Here is a 23834-nt window from a genome sequence, read left to right as displayed (position 1 = left end):
CTTCGATCAGTTTTGCCTTTTAGATCGTAATGAATAAGATTACATTGCCGGGGGGGACCTGGTCCTAGATCAGCACTCGTACTCTGAGACAATTTACGAATGCAGGCCCTGGCCTAATATCAGTGAAGAGAATGGATTTTTGAAAAAAGGGTTTCACTGACCCTCTCTCTCTCTGTCTCCTTATAGGGCATCTTCATCTTCTTCTTCCATGTGATCTTTAATAAAGAAGTGAGGAAGAATCTGAAGAATGTCTTTACTGGGAAGAAGGCTTTACCGGATGAGTCCAGCACTACCAGAGCATCTCTACTGACTGTACGTATACACACGGATAAACACACACACATAAGGAGATGAACAGATGTCTTTACTGTCTAGTACTGACTGGTTTCTTTCTCCACACCCCTCTCCTCCTCTCTCACTCCCTCCCTCCCTCCTTCCAACCAATCCCCCCTCCTCCCTCCCTCCAGCGGTCTCTGAACTGTAACAACACGTACACTGAGGACGGTCCTCTGTACAGGTCAGCCATTGGGGAGTCCACTGTTTCTCTGGAGAGTGCCGTCAGGTCAGCCAAAAGCCACAGCAGCTACCTCGCTTACACACTCAGGTAACATGGTGGCTGCCGCATGGCTATGGCAATGGCATAACTGTCTGCCCTGTCTCAGTCTGGATCTCCCTTTTTTTCTCTGTTACTCTTTTGATCTCTGAGCCATCTCTCTCTCTCACCACACTAACCCCAGTTACAGCCTCCACAGCATCTCTGAGCCCTCTCTCTCTCTCTCTCTCTCTGTTAATTTCGTGACTGTTTTTCTACCTTTCTGAATGTTATTTCACACGCATGCAGGCAAAGCATGGCTCAGCTTAACACAGCAGTGTGTCAACGACAAGCACACACACACACTTACACAGGTCTACTAGGGCTAGTCCCAGTGGGTGGAGAGTGTCGGCCTGGAGGAGGGAGGTATATACAGTACCTGGTAGAATATTTCAGACACACACAGCTGGCCTCTGGCAGTTAGGCTTGTTGGGGCTGGAGCCTAGCTAACTCCTAGATCAGAAAGCATCAGACAGGTTAACTACAATACAGTATTGCTGTAGGCCCTCTGGCTAATGTCTATAAGAAATCTATAAGAGTTTGGAAAAGGTATTACTCTGACATTATGTTCAGGGAAAAGAGACTAAATGGGGCGGGTAATACACTTCATCCATTGCCCAGGTGAAGTTCGATGGCCTCCCGAGTGGCGCAGCGGGCATCGCAATGCTAGAGGCGTCACTATAGACCCGGGTTCGATCCCAGGCTGTGTCGCAGCCGGCCGCAGCCGGGAGACCCATGAGGCGGTGCACTATTGGCCCAGCGTCGTCCTAGTTAGGGGAGGGTTTGGTCGGCCAGGATTTCCTTGTCCCATCGCGCTCTAGCGACTCCTTGTGGCGGGCCGGACTTCGGTTGCCAGTTGTACGGTGTTTCCTCCGACACATTGGTGCCGCTGGCTTTCGGGTTAAGCGAGCAGTGTGGCTTGGCAGGGTCGTGTTTCGGAGGACGCATGGCTCTCGACCTTCGCCTCTCCGGAGTCCGTACGGGAGTTGCAGCGATGGGACAAGACTGTAACTACCAATCGGATATCACGAAAAAGGGGTGAAAAGTCAAAAAGGGGAAAAAAATAAATAATAAAATTAAGTTTGTCATCAGTTCTTCTGCTGCTCTACAGTAAGTTCAAAGGATCCAATGTGATGACATCTAGACGTGTAACTAACCTCCGTTTGGCCTGCTCTCTGATGTAGGGGTGACTCTGGTCAGAAGCCCAGTGTGTCGTCGGCGACAGCGAAAGCAGGACACACTGACCTGGACGGATCTCTGTTCCACAGGAACGGCACTAAAGGAGGAGACGGTAAGCCGCATCATGATCCGATTCAAACTCCATCAAACTGTCCTTTTTTCATGAAAGAGTTGATGGAGATGGGGTGCAGTCTTCACAGCAAGTGAGCTGTGTGTCTGTATAATTCATGTTTTGCTCTTTCTCTCTTTTTGTCTGTTGGTCTCCCTCTCTCTTTCTCTCAGACTCGGACTCGGATAGTGAGTTGTCTGTAGATGAGCACAGCTCGTCCTATGCCTCGTCTCACTCTTCCGACAGCGAAGATGATGACATGGACATCAAGCCCAAGTGGAACAACGAGAGACAGCCTCTACACAGCACACCTAAAGGGACCAGCATTGCGCCCAAAGGTAGCCATCCATTTCCAATCCAAAACACCCCTCACCGGTACCTATCAAAACATCCATGGTCTCACTGCTTCATTCTTAATGGCTCACTGATAAGATGACGTAAGTCTGAGAATACATTATAACTGGATTATAGTGCATTATACCTGCAGACTTTACAGTAAAGTAAAGTGTTATCAACATATTTATTATTGTACTGTGGTATGGTAGTACTACCTACAACCAAAGTACTGATTGGCTCATATTTCTTCTTCCTCTGACCCTAGTGGAAGTAGTGTCCAATCATGTGAAGCCTTACTGGCCCAAGGAGGCGACAACAGCCAGTGACAGCGAGGATCCTGGGGGTGCAGAACGGCTGAGGGTGGAGACCAAGGTGAACGTGGAGATGCACCAGGAGAACAAACTCAACCATGTAGGCGAGAGAGGAGAGACACCCCAGGACAGGGAGACCCCCACTAGGGAGAATGGACCTCCCAGTCTACCCTCCAATGGACCCTCCAATGGGCCTCCAAGCCTACCCAACAGCACTCATCAACCTGAGCCGAAGAAGGGTGCGATATGTAGACATTCCTAATTTAGTAAATTTTTGTTGTTGGTTTGTTTGTTTGTTTGTTTGTTCATTCATTCACTCGTTTGTTCATTCATCCAAGCATACAATATATTGGCCCTGTAACTGGGTCTTTGTCCATTTGTGAACGTTTTTTTATTACACCCAAAACAAATCTAAAGAGATTCTGTGTTCTTCCCATCTCAGGCATCCTGAAGAACAAGATCACGTACCCTCCTCCCTTGACCGACAAGAACATGAAGAACCGACTGAGAGAGAAGCTGAGTGACTACAACCCTCCCACCATCTCTTCCTCCATCCCTCCACCCGTCATCCCTCCATCTAAGACCCCCTCCGTGGCCTCCAACGACGGGGTGCACCCCGTATCTGTGGGCAAGAGCAACAGCGCAATCATCAAGCCGCCGATTGCCCCACGGCCACAATTACCACAGAATGGGGGCGTGGCTATGAGCATGAAGGCGATAACAACCAACGGAGGCAACGAATCAGACTCAGAGTGGGTAGTCGCGTGATGATGTGATTCTGTGTGTGGTGTTTTTCAATAGAGCTGAGAATGCAGCGCAACTCAGCATGAAGTGATGTATGAATCCTTTTAGCCTAAATAGTGAATGAGTGGATTTTGTTTTTAATGTCAAATTGCATCTGAATGCTACTTCATTATAGACACTTTAATGACACGCATCTGTTGATCATGGAGTCTATTGATGCTGACCTGCATGTGTTAGGTGAAGTTATCACATAGGGAGGACATATTTCGCTGTCGCACATGTCTATGTGTACTGTATGAATGAAAGTTCCCATCCTACATATGAATGCTGCACGTGGTTGTACACTGTTTAGTGGTGTTAGCCTGCATCCCTACCTGCACACATCTAACCCAGCATGTCTCCCCTCCCTCCCTCTATCCTTCCCTCCCCTCCCTATATCATTCCCTCCCTCCCTCCCTCCCTCTATCCTTTCCTCCATTCCTTTTTCTCTCCCGGAACAGCGGCAGTAATGAAACTTCAATCTGACCCAGCAGGAAAACCAGAGTCTCTCTGCCCTTATGAGAGGAGAAAAGATGATCTCTCACTGAAGTAGAGGAGAGAAGGAGGAGAATAAAGGAACAAGAGAAGAAAGGACAATGAAAGGAAAAGAGGAGAAAACAAGAGAGTAATGGAGAAAAGGGAGGCGAGAAAAGGATCGGTATAAAGAAAAAGAGAGCAGGTATCACACCCATGCGCAATGGAGAAGTGACCTCTCGCCCTTCACCTCTCACCCTCTTAATCTCGTAAGGAGAGCAGTATTACTGCAGAGCCCATGCCTGCCGGACTAAAGTAAAGACAAGAAAAGGGAATGTATGCATCAGACTTAACCAAGTAAAGGATGGGGTCCTACCTACTGGACTAATGGAACCTCATGTGCCAAACCACATTTTTGAAATCCGTGAAGAAAGACTCCATCCCCCAGAATGAGTGACTCAAATTGGTCGATCAGAGACTCTTAAGAGCCTCAGGACTGATACAGATATGGATGTATGACCACTGTGTGCCGGTACAGTCAGAGGTAATCCGGAGGAAGACTTCTAAGACTACAAATCCTATGGAGACCTACAGGAAGCTCAGGAGAAACTCAGAGCCTTACCAACTGCCCTGTTCCTCCAAGCTAATCATAGAAAGAGGAGCATAGCTTTTCACCTTTTCACCCTTTTAGAGTGTAATTAATATGTAGATATTTCCTCAAAAAAAATCTATATTTTGTATTTGAACTGTGTCATCATGGATGAGACAAAACGACGTATTTGTAAATTGAAAAGAAAATGCTTTTGTAAACACAACAGTTGTAGAAATCCTTTGTCATTGTGGAGAAATCACACGCTGTTATAGGACATGTTCTTCTGTGGCTCAGACTAGCAGACCTGTGCCTTATCGTTGTGCAAACCATGCCCATCAGGCACTCCAGGAGTGCTCCCCCCCAAAAAAATTGAACACAGGTCAGCAGCACACACCCATTATTCTGCTTACCAAAGTAGATCAAGAACCACTGCAGTACATATATACGGTATGGAGTCTCTAATGTCAAGCTAACCACTACACGAGTAATGCCTTTATAACACTTCCTATCATGTGATCGGCACTGTACAAAATGTCTTCTTTTTTTTGTATGATCAAAGACACTGGAATCGTTTTGTAACACATGTATATTTATTTTTATGGTTTCAAGACACTGGAAAAAAATGATTGTAACTGTAAAATTAAAGATGACACGTTGATTTGTTTTTGTATGCCTTGTCTGAATTCTGACATCCCACCCACACATTATGAAAAGTGGAAATAATACCCTTAAGGAGGGAGATAAAACTGAAATGAGGATAACTGGGAACGAGGTAATGGAGGAAAGAAAAGAGATGTACTTTGAATGGTATTTTTCCTTAAAAGGTAGTGTAGCTATGTCTTAAATGACTCTCCCTGTATATCCTTACACTGTCCAAGGAATGTAATGTCTCCTTACACTCCTTGAGACTGTCCTGTGCTGTGCCAGGCACAACTGGGAGTTTGCGTGTGTGTGTGTCTGGCTGGCTGATGGACTGTCTGACTTGCCAGCTGTGGGGTCCAAAGTCCAGACAGTGACTGAGGTCCAGGGCTAATCCTTTATGAAACAATGGTGCCTACCGGTCCTGCTGTGTGTGTGTGTCTCACTCCTCCAGTGTGGTTCCAGAGTACCGTACGTTCACATACCAGAAAGGGTCACACATGAAACAGAAGCAGTTAACCCCAGACATCTCACACACACACACACACCCTACAGAACATGCTCACTGTACCAGGCAGGCACCCTGAGAGACAGTCAAACTCTCACACAGATTGTATTATCCACATAACAGGGGCAAACGTGAGTGTGTAATAGAAGGCACATTTTTGAAGTGCGTTGAGTTTTTCTTGACACCCTGATGAAGAGTTTAGGTATTTTATCACACTTTCTTAGTCGTTCTTTAACAAATGGCTCCATAGTTCATGGAAAAGGTGACCTGGGGTTTAAGCAATGAGTGTTGATGATAAGGAGGATGAACAGGAATGTTTCCTGACAGACATATTCACAAAGCGTCTTAGAATAGGAGTTCTGATCTTGGATCAGTTTTGTCATGAAATGGGTTATATGGATTTTTATTTTACCAGGTAAGTTGACTGAGAACACATTCTCATTTACAGCAATGACCTAGGGAATAGTTACAGGGGAAAGAAGATGAATTAGGAGGAGCTGGGGATGCTTAGGTGGCCTTGATGGTATGAGGGCCAGATTGGGAGTTTAGCCAGGACACCGGGGTTAACACCCCTACTCTTATGATAAGTGCCATAGGATCTTTAGTGACCACAGAGAGTCAGGACACCTGTTTAACGTCCCAACCGAAAGGCAGCACCCTACACAGGGAAATGTCCCCAGTCACTGAACTGGGGCATTTGGGATATTATAAAACATTTTGACCAGAGGAGAGAGTGCCTCCTTGTAGGGTTGGTCCCTGGACGGCCAACACCACTTCCAGCAGCATCTGGTCTCCCATCCAGGGACCGACCAGGACCAACCCTACTTAGCTTCAGAGGATGGGGAGGACCTGAGCTTAGACAAGCACTCCTGCTCTGAGATGCTTTATGAATACGGGCCCTGACCCCCCCAAAAAATGGTTTCTAGTTAATCTAGACTTTAACTATGACCCAGAGTTATTCCTTACCAAATTACGCGGTCAGGGAAAACCCCTTGCCTAAATGATGACACTCAATAGCACCCTTTAAAGGGGCAATCTACAGTAGCTAAATAGATTTTTGGACTTGTGAATTAATGATTAAGGATTCTTGAAGAATATAACTTATAAATGCCTCGTGAGCTTTGTTCAACTGTCGTACCCCATCAGAACCCAAAATAAGCTTGTTTTGCTCCAATGTTTGTAAACAAAGTAAATGTAAACAAACACTATATAGCCTGGAAATATGGTTTAAACTATAATTTTGATATCATAGATGGTCAGTCTTTGCATCCATAGCTCTGTCTATGAATTTGAGTGGTTACATTTCTCTAGCCCCATTTTTACCGAAACAGGCCGGGAAACCCTTGTTATTGTTTCAATTACTGTTATTGTTTCAATTGCTGATTGCCACTTTAAAGTAAAGCCACATGTTTAATTAAACTTTTGACATCACACATTCTCCTCCTGTACATTACAACCTACATAAAAGCAGGCATGATTATTCACCTCTCAGATCTGAATTCCAAGGTAAGCCTCTCGCCCTTTTCCGATTTGGGTATTTCAGCTCCAGCCTGACGCATCTCCTTCGCATAGAGTTGATCAGTATGTTGATTCTGGCCTGTGGAATGTTGTCCCACTCCTGTTCAATAGCTGTGTGCGAAGTTGCTGGATATTGGCGGGAACTGGAACACGCTGTCGTACATGTCGATCCAGAGCATCTCAAACAGCTCAATGGGTGGTATGCAGGCCATGGAAGAACTGGGACATATACAGCTTCCAGGAATTGTGTACAGATCCTTGCGACATGAGGCCTGAAGTGGTGGCGGTGGATGAATGGCACAACAATGGGCCTCAGGATTTTGTCACTGTATCTCTGTACATTCAAATTGCCATCATAAAATGCAATCGTGTTCGTTGTTCATAGCTTATGCCTGCCCATAACATAACCCATCCGCCATCATGGGGCACTGTTCATAACGTTGACATCAGCCAACCGCTCGCCTACACGAAGCCATAAAAACTGTCTTCCATCTGCCCGGTACAGTTGAAACTGGGATTCACCCTCGAACAGCACACTTCTCCAGCGTGCCAGTGGCCATCGAAGGTGAGCATTTGCCCACTGAAGTCGGTTACGATGCCAAACTGCAGTCAGGCTAAGACCCTGGTGAGGATTATGAGCATGCAGATGAGCTTCCCTGAGATGGTTTCTGACTGTTTGTGCAGAAATTATTCGGTTCTGCAAACCCACAGTTTCATCAGCTGTCCAGGTGGTTGGTCTCAGACAATCCCGCAGTTGAAGAAGCCGGATGTGGAGGTCCTGGGCTGGCGTGGTTACACGTGGTCTGCGGTTGTGAGACCGGTTGGACGTACTACCAAATTCTCTAATATGACATTGGAGGTGGCTTATGGTAGAGAAATTAACATTAAATTCTCTGGCAACAGCTCTGGTGAACATCACTGAAGTCAGCATGCCAATTTCACACTCCCTCAAATCTTGAAACATCTGTGGCATTGTGTTGTGTAAAAAAAATGCACATTTTAGAGTGGCCTTTTATTGTACCCAGCACAAGGTGCACCTGTGTGTAATAATCATGCTGTTAAATCAGCTTCTTGATATATGTCACACCTGTCAGGTGGATGGATTATCTTGGCAAAGGAGAAATGCTCACTAACAGGGATGTAAACAAATTTGTTAACAACATTTGCAAGAAATACGCTTTTTGTGCGTATGGGAGAACAGCACTATTTAGTAAAAACTTATACAGTAAGCAACAAACATCAACATACTACTCTTCCATTTGAGACTGGTGTAATTAGTCACGCCCCCCTACTAAGACGTTGCATGCATAAACCAATGGTTGCATTCCACATCATCGACTGTGTCATCGACCGACAGATTGCTATAAAATATGTGGTAAACTGATACATAAAATACATATTCAGGCGTTGTAAGATCTGGCTTTCTGATGACATCCGGGCATTTAAAGTATAGGCCACAAATGTTCTACCCTGCATGCATTGTTTGTAGTTTTCCTCTGGACATGCAGGATAATATTACAGAACTGTGTGCAGGGTTGCCATGGGGTGTTTGTCCCATTGGGTGAAATCTTGTTTAATTAACAAGTGGACACCCACTCCTCGCTGCCATAAAGTGCAATTGGTTTATTGACACATTCAATTGGTTTTAGCCAAATTTGCATTTCAATTTGAATTCGTTTTTTAATTCTGTAGAATGCCCTGCGTGTCTCAGTTCAGTATTCACCCTAAATACTAATTCAACCCATCAACGACGGCTCTTTTCCGCCTTTGCCTTACCATCATACTTGTCATTTCGTACACTCATTCTTTGTAGGAACACCAGTCAGCCATGACCACTGTCAGTAGCGCACAGTGGTGTAAAGTACTTAAGTCATTTTTGGGGGTATCTGTACTTTACTATTTATATTTTTGACAACTTTTACTTCACTACATTCCTAAAGAAGATAATGTACTTTTTACTACATTCATTTTACCTGACACCCAAAAGTTACATTTTGAATGCTTAGCAGGACAGGAAAATGGTCCAATTCACATACTTATCAAGACAACAAACACAAGGTCATCCCTTCAGCCACTGGTCTGGCAAACTCACTAAACACAAGCACATATTTGGTAAATGAGTGTTGGAGTGTGCCCCTGGCTATCCATACATTTTAAAAACAAGAATATAGTGCCATCTGCTTTGCTTGAAATAATGAAATCTACTTTTAGATGAGCAATTACATTTACTTTTGATACTTAAGTTTATTTAGAACCAAATATTTTTGGACATTTAATGAAGTAGTATTTTACAGATACTTGAGTAACTTTCTATTAAGGTATCTATACTTTTACTCAAGTATGACAATTGGGTACTTTTTCCACCACTGGAAGCTCAAACAGCGTTTACCTTGGACTTTCTTCACACACTTGGCCAATCCAACTCCAGTAAGAACATCTGCTTCTCTCCCATGAGCATCAGTTCAGCTCTGGCCATTGTCCACCTGGGGGCCAAATGACTCTTTTCCTCTGATGAAACCGGTACACAAACACAAAGGAAGATTTTAGAAATACTTTATAATCAACATTCAATGGTGAAATTGGCCTGTATAAAGACCACATCAAGAAGTCTTCACCTTTTTATCTGGAGGTAATTTTCCTGCTGTGGAGTGGTTCTACAGTTGAAGTTGGAAGTTTACATACACCTTAGCCAAATACATTTAAACTCAGTTTTTCACAATTTCTGACACTAGTAAAAATTCACTGTCTTAGGTCAGTTAGGATCACCGCTTTACTTTAAGAATAATAGTAGAGAGAATTATTTATTTCAGCTTTTATTTATTTCATCACATTCCCAGTGGGTCAGAAGTTTAGATACACTCAATTAGTGTTTGGTAGCATTGCCTTTAAATTGTTTGAAGATAAACTTCTCCTTAATGCAACCGCTGTGTCAGATTTCAAAAAAGCTTTACGGCAAAAGCACACCATGCGATAATTTGAGTACAGCGCTCAGCCACCAAAACAAGCCATACAGTTACCCGCCAAGTTGTGGAGTCAACAAAAGTCAGAAATAGCGTTATAAATATTCACTTACCTTTGATGATCTTCATCGGAATGCACTCCCAGGAATCCCAGTTCCACAATACATGTTTGTTTTGTTCGATAAAGTCCATCTTTATGTCCAAATACCTCCTTTTTGTTTGCACGTTTAGTTCACTAATCCAAGTCCAGACAAAGTCAAAACAGTTCCATTAAAGTTCGTAGAAACATGTCAAACGATGTATATAATCAATCTTTAGGATGTTTTTATCATAAATCTTCAAAAATATTCCAACCGGACAATTCTGTTGTCATTAGAAAGGAAAGAGAATGACCGTTGCGCTCACGCCACGTGCGAGACACAAATGGCTTTCAGGCTGACCACTTGTTGAAAATGCTCTTATTCTCTCCCCTCTCACAATAGAAGCCTGAAACAACTTTCTAAAGACTGTTGACATATACTGGAAGCCTTAGGGAGTGCAATCTGACCCCATCTGACCCCAATCACTTGAAAAACTACAGACCTCAGATTTTTCTCAGGTTTTTGCCTGCCATATGAGTTCTGTTATACTCACAGACATCATTCAAACAGTTTTAGAAATGTCAGAGTATTTTCTATCCAAATCTACTAATAATAGGCATATCCTAGCTTCTGGGCCTGAGTAGCAGGCAGTTTACTTTGGGCACGCTTTTCATCCGGACGTGAAAATACTGTCCCCTATCCCAAAGAAGTTTAAACTTGGGTCAAACATTTTGGGTAGCCTTCGACAAGCTTCCCACAATAAGTTGGCTGAATTTTGGCCCATTCCTCCCGACAGAGCTGGTGTAACTGAGTCAGGTTTGTAGGCCTCCTTGCTCGCACACACTTTTTCAGTTCTGCCCACAAATTGTACATAGGATTGAGGTCAGGGCTTTCTGATGGCCACTCCAATACCTTGACTTTGAAGTCCTGAAGCCATTTTGCCACAACTTTGGAAGTATGCTTGGGGTCATTGTCCATTTGGAAGACCCATTTGCGACCAAGCTTTAACTTCCTGATTGATGTCTTGAGAAGTTGCTTCAATATATCCACATAATTTTCCTCCCTCATGATGCCATCTATTTTGTGAAGTGCACCAGTCCCTCCTGCAGCAAAGCACGCCCACAACATGATGCTGCCACCCTGGCCAGTGCTGCCATACTGGCTTTTTTATGGTGGTTTTGTAGCAGTGGCTTCTTCCTTGCTGAGCAGCCTTTCAGGTTATGTCGATATAGGACTCGTTTTACTGTGGATATAGATACTTTTGCACCTGCTTCCTCCTTCATCTTCACAAGGTCCTTGCTGTTGTTCTGGGATTGATTTGCACTTTTCGCACCAAAGTACGTTCGTCTCTAGGAGACAGAACACATCTCCTTCCTGAGGGGTATGACGGCTGCGTGGTCCCATGGTGTTTATACTTGCGTACTATTGTTTGTACAGATGAACGTGGTACCTTCAGTCGTTTGGAAATTGCTCCCAAGGATGAACCATACTTGTGGAGGTCTACAATATTTTTTCTGAGGTCTTGGCTGATTTCTTTTGATTTTCCCACTGGAATTGTGATACAGTGAAATAATTTGTCTGTAAACAATTGTTGAAAAAATTACTTGTGTCATGCACACAGTAGATATCCTAACCTAGTTGCCAAAACTTTAGTTTGTTAACAAGAGATTTGTGGAGTGGCCCAGTTAACGACTTTACACTGAAAGTATAGAGCCTTACAACATCTATAGAGTTTAACAAATGAAATGTGTCAATTAGTGAGTTAGCTTGGGTGCTTGACTACCATTGTAAGGCCAGAACACTCAGTTCAACCTTTCTCCTTACCCAGAGCATCCAGTGTGCGTTCTGACACCGGTCTGAATTTACGAATGACACAGAGCGCACTCAGACACACTGGAGGCATTTAACAAATGCATCTGACAGAAGGAAGCTTGTATAGAATAAGAAATATTCCAAAACATGCATCATGTTTGCAATAAGGCACTCTGTGATTCTTGGCAAAGAAATTAACTTTTAACTGAATACAAAGCATTATGTTCAGAGCAAATCCAACACAACACATCACTGAGTACCTGCCACTCTTCATATTTTCAAGCATGGTGTTGGCCGCATCATGTTATGGGTATGCTTGTAAAGTTGTTTTCATTGCAAGTTTAAGCGTACTGTTAGCTAGCTGGCTCGCTAGCTAACACTACATGTATGATCTGTGTGGTAATATTATTAATATTTCCGAAATCCATTTGCATTGCTAGTGATAGCCTAATGTTAGCTAGCTAGCTAGTTGGCGGTGATAACGGCCATTTATTTGACTAGATAAAGTGTATTTTTGCTGCACAAATGTACCTAACGATAAACATCAATGCCTTTCTTAAAATCAATACACAGAAGTATATATTTTTTTAAACAACATATTTAGTTCAAATAAATGCATGTTGGCTTCCCGGGTGGCGCAGTGGTCTAGGCCACTGCATCGCAGTGCTAACTGCGCCACCAGAGTCTCTGGGTTTGCGCCCAGGCTCTGTCGCAGCCGGCCACGACCGGGAGGTCCGTGGGGCGACGCACAATTGGGCTAGCGTCGTCCGGGTTAGGGAGGGTTTGGCCGGTAGGGATATCCTTGTCTCATCGCGCTCCAGCGACTCCTGTGGCGGGCCGGGCGCAGTGCGCGCTAACCAAGGGGGCCAGGTGCACGGTGTTTCCTCCGACACATTGGTGCGGCTGGCTTCCGGGTTGGAGGCGCGCTGTGTTAAAGAAGCAGTGCTTCGGAGGACGCATGGCTTTCGACCTTCGTCTCTCCCGAGCCCGTACGGGAGTTGTAGCGATGAGACAAGATAGTACTTACTAGCGATTGGATACCACGAAAATTGGGGAGAAAAGGGGATAAAATGTTAAAAAAAATAATAATAATAAAATAAATGCATTGTAGCGATGAGACAAGATAGTAATTACTAGCGATTGGATACCACGAAAATTGGGGAGAAAACGGGATAAAAAAATAAAAAAAATAAAAATAAATGCATGTTAGCAGGAAATATTAACTAGGGAAATTATGTTACTTCTCTTGCTCAGTGCACGCAGAGTCAAGATATATGCAACAGTTTGGGCCACCTGGCTAGTTGCGAACTGTTTCTTCCTAACAAAGACCGTAATTAATTTGCCAGAATTTTACACAATTATGACATAACATTGAAGGTTGTGCAATGTCACAGCAATATTTAGACTAGGGTTGCCACCCGTTTGTCAAAATACAGAATGGTTCCGTATTTCACTGAAAGAATAAACGTTTTGTTTTTTAAATGATAGTTTCCGAATTCGACCATACAAATGACCTAAGGCTCGTATTTCTGTGTGTTATTATGTTATAATTAAGTCTATGATTTGATAGAGCAGTCTGACTGAGCGGCGGTAGGCAGCAGCTGGCTCGTAAGCATTCATTCAAACAGCACTTTACGGCGTTTCTGAGCAGCTCTTAGCAATGCTTGAAGCACAGCGCTGTTTATGACTTCAAGCCTATCAACTCCCGAGATTAGGCTGGCAATACTAAAGTGCCTATAAGAACATCCAATAGTCAAAGGTATATGAAATACAAATGTTATAGAGAGAAATAGTTGATGCGTCATAATTCCTATAGTAACTACAACCTAAAACGTCTTAACTGGGAATATTGAACCACCAGCTTTCATATGTTCTCATGTTCTGAGCAAGGAACTTAAACGTTAGCTTTTTTAAATGGCACATATTGCACTTTTACTTTCTTCTCCAACACTGTGTTTTTGCATTATTTAAACCAAATTGAACATGTTTCATTATTTAGTTGAGACCAAATATTTTTTATTTATGTATTATATTAAGTTAAAATAAAAGGGTTCATTGTTCATTCAGTATTGTTTTAATTGTCATTATTACCAATATATATAAAAAAATAAAAATAAATGTTTAAAAAAAAAGTGTATATGTGTGATTCGGGTTACTGGCGGCCGGGTGATGGGACGTCAGTCAGCCTAGTGACAACAGGCTCTACCTCAGGTAACAGAGCTGGTGTGGGACACAGACAGTTGAGGAGGATGCGTACAGGTAATAATGGGGTGTTAGGGATAGAGGTAGTCTTGGGGGCACCTGAGACCGATAGCTTAAAAACCTCAAGATGTTGTGCTCTCTAAACTGTGTTTAAAAAAAAAATGAAGAGTATTTTTTGGTCCGAGATGAACAATCAGCCAATATTCCTTTTATTTCATGCTCTTCAGAATCACATTGTCACTGTATAATCACACTCAGTGTGTATCGTTGGGGGTTATGTGGAGACACTTTTGCCGACTCAGAAGTCTGGCACTGACCTTTCCTCTCTAAATTATCTCTGCCTCACCTGAGTGTCTCTCAGGCATGGCTATCACTTTAATAATTCCTTTTCCTGTGGGCGGGCCCATGTTGGCACCACTGGAAGAAAGTGCCATACAGCAGATACACAGACTTCAGAAAACTGTCCTATTTGTTAGCTCAAAAAAGTCCATGACAAGAATCCTACACCGCCATCTATTGGTTGTAAAATAGTATCACAACAGGTATATTATATTGCAGATACATTAATTTCGCCTGCCCTGCCACAGTGGATACCAGGGCTGATGGGTCCTGATTGAATACCTCTTCGTATGCTCTAATTGTATTAAATCTGGACTAAGGGCTCCCTCTTAGGATTTTCTCTGGCGTAAAATGCACACTTTTTAATTTAACTGGCAAGTCAGTTAAGAACAAATTCTTATTTACAATGACGGCCTACCCCAGCCAAACCCAAACGACGCTGGGCCAATTGTGCCCCGCCCTATGGGACTCCCAGTCACGGCCAGTTGTGATACAGTCCAGGATCGAACCAGGGTCTGTAGTGATGCCTCTAGCACTGTGATGCAGTGCCTTAGACCGCTGTGCCACTTGGGAGCCCACTTAGTGTCACTAAAATGTAAAAAAGCCACCTCTTTCTCCTTTCATTTCCTCTGCCTCTAAGCGAGGGGTGTCAAAAATACGCGAGGAGGACCAAATCTGGCCCCCAGGTGGTTTGAGTAAAAAAAATACATAAAATTGACTAACACCAAATCGAAACTGTCTAGAATGGACCTGCATTTATACAGCTTCTTCACTGTATCCAGCTCTCTAATAATCATCTAAATTAAAATAAACAGTCAGTGCAACTGTGTTGGTTATTATTCTTTTTTTTTGGGGGGGGGGGGGGGTAATATTTAAAATACTCTTTGAAGAGGTAGGATTTCAGGTGTTTTCAGAAGATAGGCAGGGACTCTGCTGTCCTAGCTTCAGGGGGAAGCTGGTTCGACCCCGTTGAATACCGAATGCGGCCCCCGGAGTTAGACACCCCTGCTCTAAACTCAACCATCTCTGCACACCAGCCTCTTGACATCTTACAATGTATTTATTAAGGATCCCCTACTCTTCCTGGGGTCCAGCAACATTAAGGCAGTTACACTAGATTACCAAAGTATGTGGACACCTGCACTCTCATTTGAAAATCATGGGCATTAATATGGAGTCCATAAGAGCATTAGTGAGGTCGGGCACTGATGTTGGACAATTAGGCCTGCCTCGCAACCAGCATTCCAATTCATCCCAAAGGTGTTTGATGTGGTTGAGGTCAGGGCTCTGTGCAGGCCAGTCAAGTTCTTCCACACCAATCTCAACAAACTATTTCTGTATTGACCTCACTTTGTGGATGGGGGCATTGTCATGCTGAAACAGGAAAGGGCCTTCTCCAAACTGTTGCCACAAAGCAGGAAGCACAGAATCATCTAGAATATCATTGTATGCTGTAGCGTTAAGATTTCCCTTCACTGGAACTAAGGGGCATAGCCCGAACCATGAAAAAGAGCCCCAGACCTTTATTCCTCCTCCACTAAACCTTCCAGTTGGCACCATGCATTTGGGCAGGTGGCGTTCTCCTGGTATTCACCAAAACCAGATTTGTCTGTCGTACTTCCAGATGGTGAAGTGTGATTCATCACTCCAGAGAACAATGGTGGCGAGCTTTACACCACTCCAGCCGATGCATGGCATTGCACATGGTGATCTTAGGCTTGTGTGTGGCTGCTCGGCCATGGAAACCAATTTCATGAAGCGCCAGACAAACAGTTCTTGTGCTGGCGTTGCTTCCAGAGGCAGTTTGGAACTCGGTAGCGAGTGTTGTAACAGGACAGACAATTTTTACGCGCTATGTGCTTCAGCACTCAGCGGTTCTGTTCTGTGAGCTTGTGTGGCCTACCACTTCGCAGCTGAGCTGTTGTTGGGCCTAGGATGTTTCCACTTCACAATAACAGCACTTACAGTTGACTGGGGCAGCTGTAGCAGGGTAGAATTTCGTTGGAAAGGTGGCAATAAGGCCATTCTACTGCCAATGTTTGTCTATGGAGATTGCACGACTGTGTGATCGATTTTATGCACCTGTCAGCAACGGGTGTGGCTGAAATAGCCAAATCCACTAATTTGAAGGGGTGTCCACATACGTTTGTATATATAGTGTATTATCTAAGTGAGTTTCAGAGATAGTCAGTATATGAATATCATCTCTTACTAGCAAGTTGTTGATTTCATAAACCTTGTTTCTTAAGCTACATATTATGTTAATGTGGGCTATTTTTAGCACTTTTCTGGGACTCTTGATAGTTTTTATTGCTTTACCGGGAAGCTTATCAGAAGTCGACATGACAATGTTTTTATGTTTGAGCTCATGGTGCAGGGTGAGCTGCATACAGTGGACTACCTACTAGAGCACACCGCCTCAGTGCTTACAGTACAACTCTGGTTCATAGGCACATGATTACTGTATACAACAGCTGTAGGATCAACAGAGGCATTCAGGGGTGTTAGAGGGACATAAATTAGGTTACTTACATTGTGACTGCCAATGCCCCTAGGATAATGTACATTTGCTGTAGCATTAAGACAACTCAGCGACAGTGCTAGGGATTATCTGATCTGATAAATCATTGTCTCAATGCAGCCTTAAAATGCGTGGATGGAGTCAAGGAGTCAAGAGGATTTGGGTGCACTCCGTCATTCCTGTAGAGCATCGTCTGTTTCCAGTTATTCCAACAGAGCTACAGTAATATTTTAGCCAGGTGTGTAATGCCAGTAGCCTGCTGAATCTTTCACACCCACAGCCCAACGATGGAACCGGACCTGAAATAATTGTCTGCTTTTTGGAATCTTTCAGAGCTATAATCATTTATTTAAAATACATTTTCAGCAGTTCCGAACTAGCCCTCCTAATGTAATACGACCCCACATGGACTATAACAGTGTCAGCTCCCGGCAGCTGTCGTAGAAAAGTCAGAAGCAGCCTTGTAATGTCCTGTACGCCAGGATAGCACAGGGCTTTTACCCCGTGAACTCAGATGTTTCTTACCATAGAGCTGCCGATGACGACAGCTGGTGCAATGGCTGAGGAGGTACGTTCGTTCTTTCGCCTCGAGTGGTTTCGCAAACCCCTCGAGGACCGAAGGGTTGTGGTGACCGATGGACCCGAATCAGCTGTAGTATCCATTGTGGATGATGAGTGGGCCGGTATCTTAGATAGCCTCACGGTCCGATGAGGTGGGGCGCTCTGAGGATCTGAACCCGAGCTAGAAAGCCACCGGAGAGGGAGACAGAACAGAGGACGAAGGCGCAGGTACCTCAGGGTCCGATCTCGAATCGGAAGCCCCCAGGGAAGAAGGCGCCGGAAACTCAGGATCAAGGGCGGCGAAGCTGTTTCAAGTCTGTGTCCGGTCCAGGATTACCTTCGCCAAGGAGGCCCCCATTGCCAGAGTTGGCTGTTTTCGACTTCCACGGTGAGTGATATTTTCATGGTTGGTTGGTAGGATCGAGAACATGAACATCCACCAAGTCATCCAGGAGCATCCTCCTAACGCCATTCTCCAGGGAAGGGGGAGCCCCCTTCGGGGATGGGATCCATGCAGAGTACCGGCCAGTCTGGTGTGGAGAGCCGACATGGCGGCGACACATACACATGGTTAGCAGATGTTAATGCGAGTGTAGCGAAATGCTTGTGCTTCTAGTTCCGACAATTCAGTAGTAACCAACGAGTAATCTAACCTAACAATTCCACAACTACTACCTTATACACACAAGTGTAAATGGATAAAGAATATGTACATAAAAATATATGAATGAGTGATGGTACAGAACGGCATAGACAAGATGCAGTAGATGGTATCGAGTACAGTATATACATATGAGATGAGTAATGTAGGGTATGTAAACATAAAAGTGGCATAGTTTAAAGTGGCTAGTGATACATGTATTACATAAAGATGGCAAGATGCAGTAGATGGTATAGAGTACAGTATATACATTTGAGATGAGTAATGTAGCGTATGTAAACATTATATTAAGTGGCATTGTTTAAAGTGTAGTGATACAATTTTTACACCAATTCCCATTATTAAAGTGGCTGGAGTTGAGTGAGTATGTTGGCAGCAGCCACTCAATGTTAGTGTGACTGTTTAACAGTCTGATGGCCTTGAGATAGAAGCTGTTTTTCAGTCTCTCGGTCCCTGCTTTGATGCACCTGTACTGACCTCGCCTGCTGGATGATAGCTGGGTGAACAGGCAGTGGCTCGGGTGGTTGTTGTTCTCGATGATCTTTATGGCCTTCCTGTGACATCGGGTGGTGTAGGTGTCCTGGAGGGATGGCAGGTAGTTTGCCCCCGGTGATGCGTTGTGCAGACCTCACTACCCTCTGGAGAGCCTTACGGTTGTGGGCGGAGCAGTTGCCGTACCAGGCGGTGATACAGCCCGACAGGATGCTCTCGATTGTGCATCTGTAAAAGTTTGAGTGCTTTTGGTGACAAGCCAAATTTCTTCAGCCTCCTGAGGAGGTGTCTGTATGGGTGGAACAATTCAGTTTGTCCGTGATGTGTACGCTGAGGACCTTAAAACTTACTACCCTCTCCACTACTGTCCCGTCGATGTGGAAAGGGGGGTGCTCCCTCTGCTGTTTCCTGAAGTCCACGATAATCTCCTTTGTTTTGTTGACGTTGAGTGTGAGTTTATTTTCCTGACACCACACTCTGAGGGCCCTCACCTCCTCCCTGTAGGCCGTCTCGTCGTTGTTGGTAATAAAGCCTACCACTGTAGTGTCGTCCGCAAACTTGATGATTGAGTTGGAGGCGTGCATGGCCACGCAGTCGTGGGTGAACAGGGAGTACAGGAGAGGGCTCAGAACGCACCCTTGTGGAGCCCCAGTGTTGAGGATCAGCGGGGTGGAGATGTTGTTACCTACTCTCACCACCTGGGGGCGGCCCGTCAGGAAGTCCAGTACCCAGTTGCACAGGACGGGGTCGAGACCCAGGGTCTCGAGATTGATGACAAGTTTGGAGGGTACTATGGTGTTAAATGCTGCGCTGTAGTCGATGAACAGCATTCTCACATAGGTATTCCTCTTGTCCAGATGGGTTAGGGCAGTGTGCAGTGTGGTTGCGATTGCGTCGTCTGTGGACCTATTGAGGCGGTAAGCAAATTGGAGTGGGTCTAGGGTGTCCGGTAGGGTGGAGGTGATATGGTCCTTGTCTAGTCTCTCAAAGCACTTCATGATGACGGAAGTGAGTGCTACGGGGCGGTAGTCGTTTAGCTCAGTTACCTTAGCTTTCTTGGGAACAGGAACAATGGTGGCCCTCTTGAAGCATGTGGGGACAGCAGACTGAAATAAGGATTGATTGAATATGTCCGTAAACACACCAGCCAGCTGGTCTGCGCATGCTCTGAGGACGCGGCTGGGGATGCCGTCTGGGCCTGCAGCCTTGCGAGGGTTAACACGTTTTAATGTTTTACTCACGTCGGCTGCAGTGAAGGAGAGTCCGCAGGTTTTGGTAGCGGGCCGTGTCAGTGGCACTGTATTGTCCTCAAAGCGAGCAAAGAAGTTATTTAGTCTGTCTGGGAGTAAGACATCCTGGGCCGCGACGGGGCTGGTTTTCTTTTTGTAATCCGTGATTGACTGTAGACCCTGCCACATACCTCTTGTGTCTGAGCCGTTGAATTGCAACTCTACTTTGTCTCTATACTTCCAACAGACCATAGCATCCGGCTACTGGGGTAGAAGAGAAAGAAAAAGGAGGCGGGCGTGGATTCCCTAGTAGCTTGTGTAAGTTTGCTAAGAGTAGCCACTTTGCCCCTGTAGTCCTCTGCAAGCAAACAGTTGCTTCATTGAAAGTCCGGGCGGTCCACGTTGTCCCGGAATAAAGCAAAATAAACACAGCTCCTGCAGCATTGAAAACGTTTGTTAGCGTCCTCCATTTGAGGCTACAACCTATCTAAACTAGCGGGGATTCCGTGTCTTTCCTCTTGACAGGGAATTCTCAACATGTCGGAGAGAGAATTACACGGCTATCAAAAATGTCAGACCAAGATAAGCCTACACCAAACACACAATTAATTAGAATTTTTGTAAAATTCACAATGTGAAAAATGAATGTAAACTCATCTTATATAGAAATAGGATATCAATATATCAAATATCAACCACTGGGATCACTTTAAGTTCAGGTCATTAATTTCAGAAAGTGAATTAAAATTCAATTAATAAACTTATTTTACAAAAACAATTGAAAATAAATGTCACTTTTTCCATCACAGACTTGTATATCAACTCATATTTGATCTCCTTTCTATTTCTTACAAAATGTCTAATCTCATTTCCCCTCATACAATTGTGTGTTTACATCATTAAAGCAGCACCAACCCCTCCAAGCTGTTCTGTAATTGACTCAAAGTGTGGTAGTTGTGATTGCATAAGAAGAAAACATGTGCAATGAATGCTCTAGAAAACACTCAATTGGGATTAGGACTTTTATTTATAACATGGAGGGAGGATTTGGGCGCTTCAGCCCCACAGCTCTGATATGGGACATTGAGAGAGAGAGAGGCTAGAGTGATGGTTGTGTTTAGGCCAGAAATAGAGTAGGGATTACATACTGTAAAACCATGGTATAAAATCATTTAGTTTCCACAAAACATACATCCTGCTATTGTAACATGTCCAATGAGAAATTTGGGATCAGGATTTTATGTTGTCATAATACTGCGATACTGTGTCAAATAAAATGTATTACAATTTCGTAAGACGGTAATTGAATTACCTAAAACATGGTCTCAGCGGACGTACGTAACACAATTCATATGCACAGTGGTGATTGAAGTCTTTAATAAGTCTTGATCTGAATTTTCCCACTTAATCTTGCATACTGCTGTATTACTTAACAATATAAGATAGTGTTTTGAGAGGATGACTTGGCATTTTATATGATTGGTTATACTGTATGATGCTGTAATGCAAAGCAGTGTTTGCTTGGCTCATACAGTGCAATGACTAACGGCTCAGTGACATTTTAGTGGGGTCCATCTGTTTCGTGTTTGTTATGTGACCACCTAGTGGAGAACATTAAAAGAGAGGGAGAGAGTGAGAAGGAGAGAGAGAGAGAGGGTAGGAAGAGAGAGAGAGGTGGAGACCAGACTTCCGCACAGTCTGAAATCAAACCCTCTTCTCCTAGACACTTTGTTGGTCTGAAAGGATCGGATGGATGTTAGCCATATCATTAATATTACAGCAGCTCCACCTAGCCCTCCATTCTCAGATCTAGGTTTACAGGACAGACAAGCGACAGAAGGAGGCTGGTTTTAGACTGGGCCAACACATTTCTTGGTCCACTTGGCTGACTCAAACCAGGGCCACGTTCAGTAGACAGACATTGTCGAACGTTGCAGATAGATATGCTATGAATAGGGCTGATGTGATTCCTTATTCTATACTGAAGAAAAATATAAACGCAACATGAAAAGTGTTGGTCCCATGTTATATTAGCTGAAATAAGATATCCCAGAAATGTTCCATATGCACAAAAAGCTTATTTCTCCCAAATTTTATGCACAAATTTGTTTACATCCCTGTTACTGAGTATTTATCCTTTGCCAAGATAATCTATCCACCTGACAGGTGTGGCAAATTAAGAAGCTGATTAAACAGCATGATCATTACACAGGTACATCTTGTGCTTGGGACAATAAAAGGCCACTCTAAAATGTGCAGTTTTGTCACACAGCACAATGTTACAGATGTCTCAAGTTTTAAGGGAGCGTGTAATTGGCATGCTGACTGCAGGAATGTTCACCAGAACTGCTGCCAGAGAATTTAATGTTTGAATTTAAATTTCTCCACCATAAGCCACCTCCAAAAGAGTTTTAGAGAATTTGTCAGTATGTCCAACTGGCCTTACAACCACAGACCACGCGTAACCACGCCAGCCCAGGACCTCCACATATTTCTGTCTGTAATAAAGCCCTTTGTGGATTTTTTTGGGGGAAAAACTGGGCTGAGCCTGGCTCTCCAGTGGGTGGGCCTACGTCCTCCCAGGCCCACCAAAGGCTGCGTCCCTGCCCAGTCATGTGAAATCCATAGATTAGGGCCTAATTTATTTATTTCAATTGACTGATTTCCTTATATGATCTGGAACTCAGTAAAATTGTTGAAATTCTTGCATGTTGCGTTTATATCTTTGTTCAGAATACGTGTCAGAGAGGCATGTTAGTAATATGCTATGTAGAACAAACAATCTGAACGTTCCAAAACATTGCATCCTGCTGAATGTGCCCCAGTGTAAGTCTACAGGCCTACTGAAGGGGTGTACACTATATATACAAAAGTATGTGGACACCCCTTCAAATTAGTGAATTCAGCTATTTCAGCCACACCCGTTGCTGACAGGTGTATAAAATCAAGTACACAGCCATGCGATCGCCATAGACAAACATTGGCAGTAGAATGGCCTTACTGAAGAGCTCAGTGACTTTCAACGTGGCACTGTCATAAGATGCCACCTTTCCAACAAGTCAGTTCGTCAAATTTCTGCCCTGCTAGAGCTGCCCCGGTCAACTGTGAGTGCTGTTACTGTGAAGGAAAAACGTATAGGAGCAACAACGGCTCAGCTGCATAGTGGTAGGCCACAGAAGCTCACAGAATGGGATCGCCAAGTCAGCACAAGAACTGTTCGTTGGGAGCTTCATGAAATGGTGTCGATGGCCGAGCAGCTGGCCACAAGCCAAAGATCACCATGCGCAATGTCAAACATGTGTAGGTGTGTAGCTCGCCGCCATTAGACTCTGGAGCAGTGGAGCGTTCTCTGCACTTCACCATCTGGCAATCCAACGGACGAATCTGGGTTTGGCAGATACCAGGAGAATGCTACCTGCCCCAATGCATAGTGCCAACTGTAGTTTGGTGATGAGGAATAATGATCTGGGGCTCTTTGTCATGGTTTGGGCTAGGCCCCTTAGTTCCAGTGAAGGGAAATCTTAACGCTACAGCATACAATTACATTCTAGACGATTCTGTGCTTCCAACTTTGTGGCAACAGTTTGGAAAAGGCCCTTTCCTGTTTCAGCATGACAATGCCCCCCGTGCACAAAGCGAGGTCAATACAGAAATTGTTTGTTGAGATCGGTGTGGAAGAACTTGATATGTCTGCACAGAGCCCTGACCTCAACCCCATCGAACACTTTTGAGATGAATTGGAACGCCGACTGCAAGCCAGGCCTAATCGCTCAACATCAGTGACCTCACTAATGCTCTTGTGGCTGAATGGAAGCAAGTCCCTGCAGCAATGTTCCAACATCTAGTGAAAAGCCTTCCCAGAAGAGTGGAGGCTGTTATAGCAGCAAAGGGGGGGACCAACTCCATATTAATGCTCGTGATTATGGAATGAGATGT

The 23834-nt window shown here is 44.2% G+C and overlaps 1 protein-coding gene across 4 annotated transcripts in view; it reads left to right on the top strand.

Moving 5' to 3' along the window:
* The window catches only part of LOC129865276 (cadherin EGF LAG seven-pass G-type receptor 1-like), a 121180-nt gene extending 116140 nt beyond the window's left edge, over positions 1–5040 (top strand). For 2 of the 4 annotated variants that reach the window (XM_055937925.1, XM_055937922.1), the window contains 7 exons: positions 187–312; positions 468–604; positions 1777–1883; positions 2054–2218; positions 2482–2766; positions 2970–3279; positions 3805–5040. In XM_055937925.1, the coding sequence (XP_055793900.1) occupies positions 187–312; positions 468–604; positions 1777–1883; positions 2054–2218; positions 2482–2766; positions 2970–3279; positions 3805–3832 (1158 nt within the window). In that variant the 3' untranslated portion in view covers positions 3833–5040. Of the gene's footprint in view, positions 1–186; positions 313–467; positions 605–1776; positions 1884–2053; positions 2219–2481; positions 2767–2969; positions 3280–3771 lie in introns of all 4 variants that reach the window. The other 2 variants (XM_055937924.1, XM_055937923.1) reach the window with 2 other exon arrangements.
* Positions 5041–23834: the final 18794 nt, after the last annotated feature.

The sequence above is a fragment of the Salvelinus fontinalis genome, chromosome 11 (genome assembly GCF_029448725.1).
Source record: "Salvelinus fontinalis isolate EN_2023a chromosome 11, ASM2944872v1, whole genome shotgun sequence".
Lineage (NCBI taxonomy): Eukaryota > Metazoa > Chordata > Actinopteri > Salmoniformes > Salmonidae > Salvelinus > Salvelinus fontinalis.
This window is presented reverse-complemented; position numbering and strand designations above follow the sequence as displayed.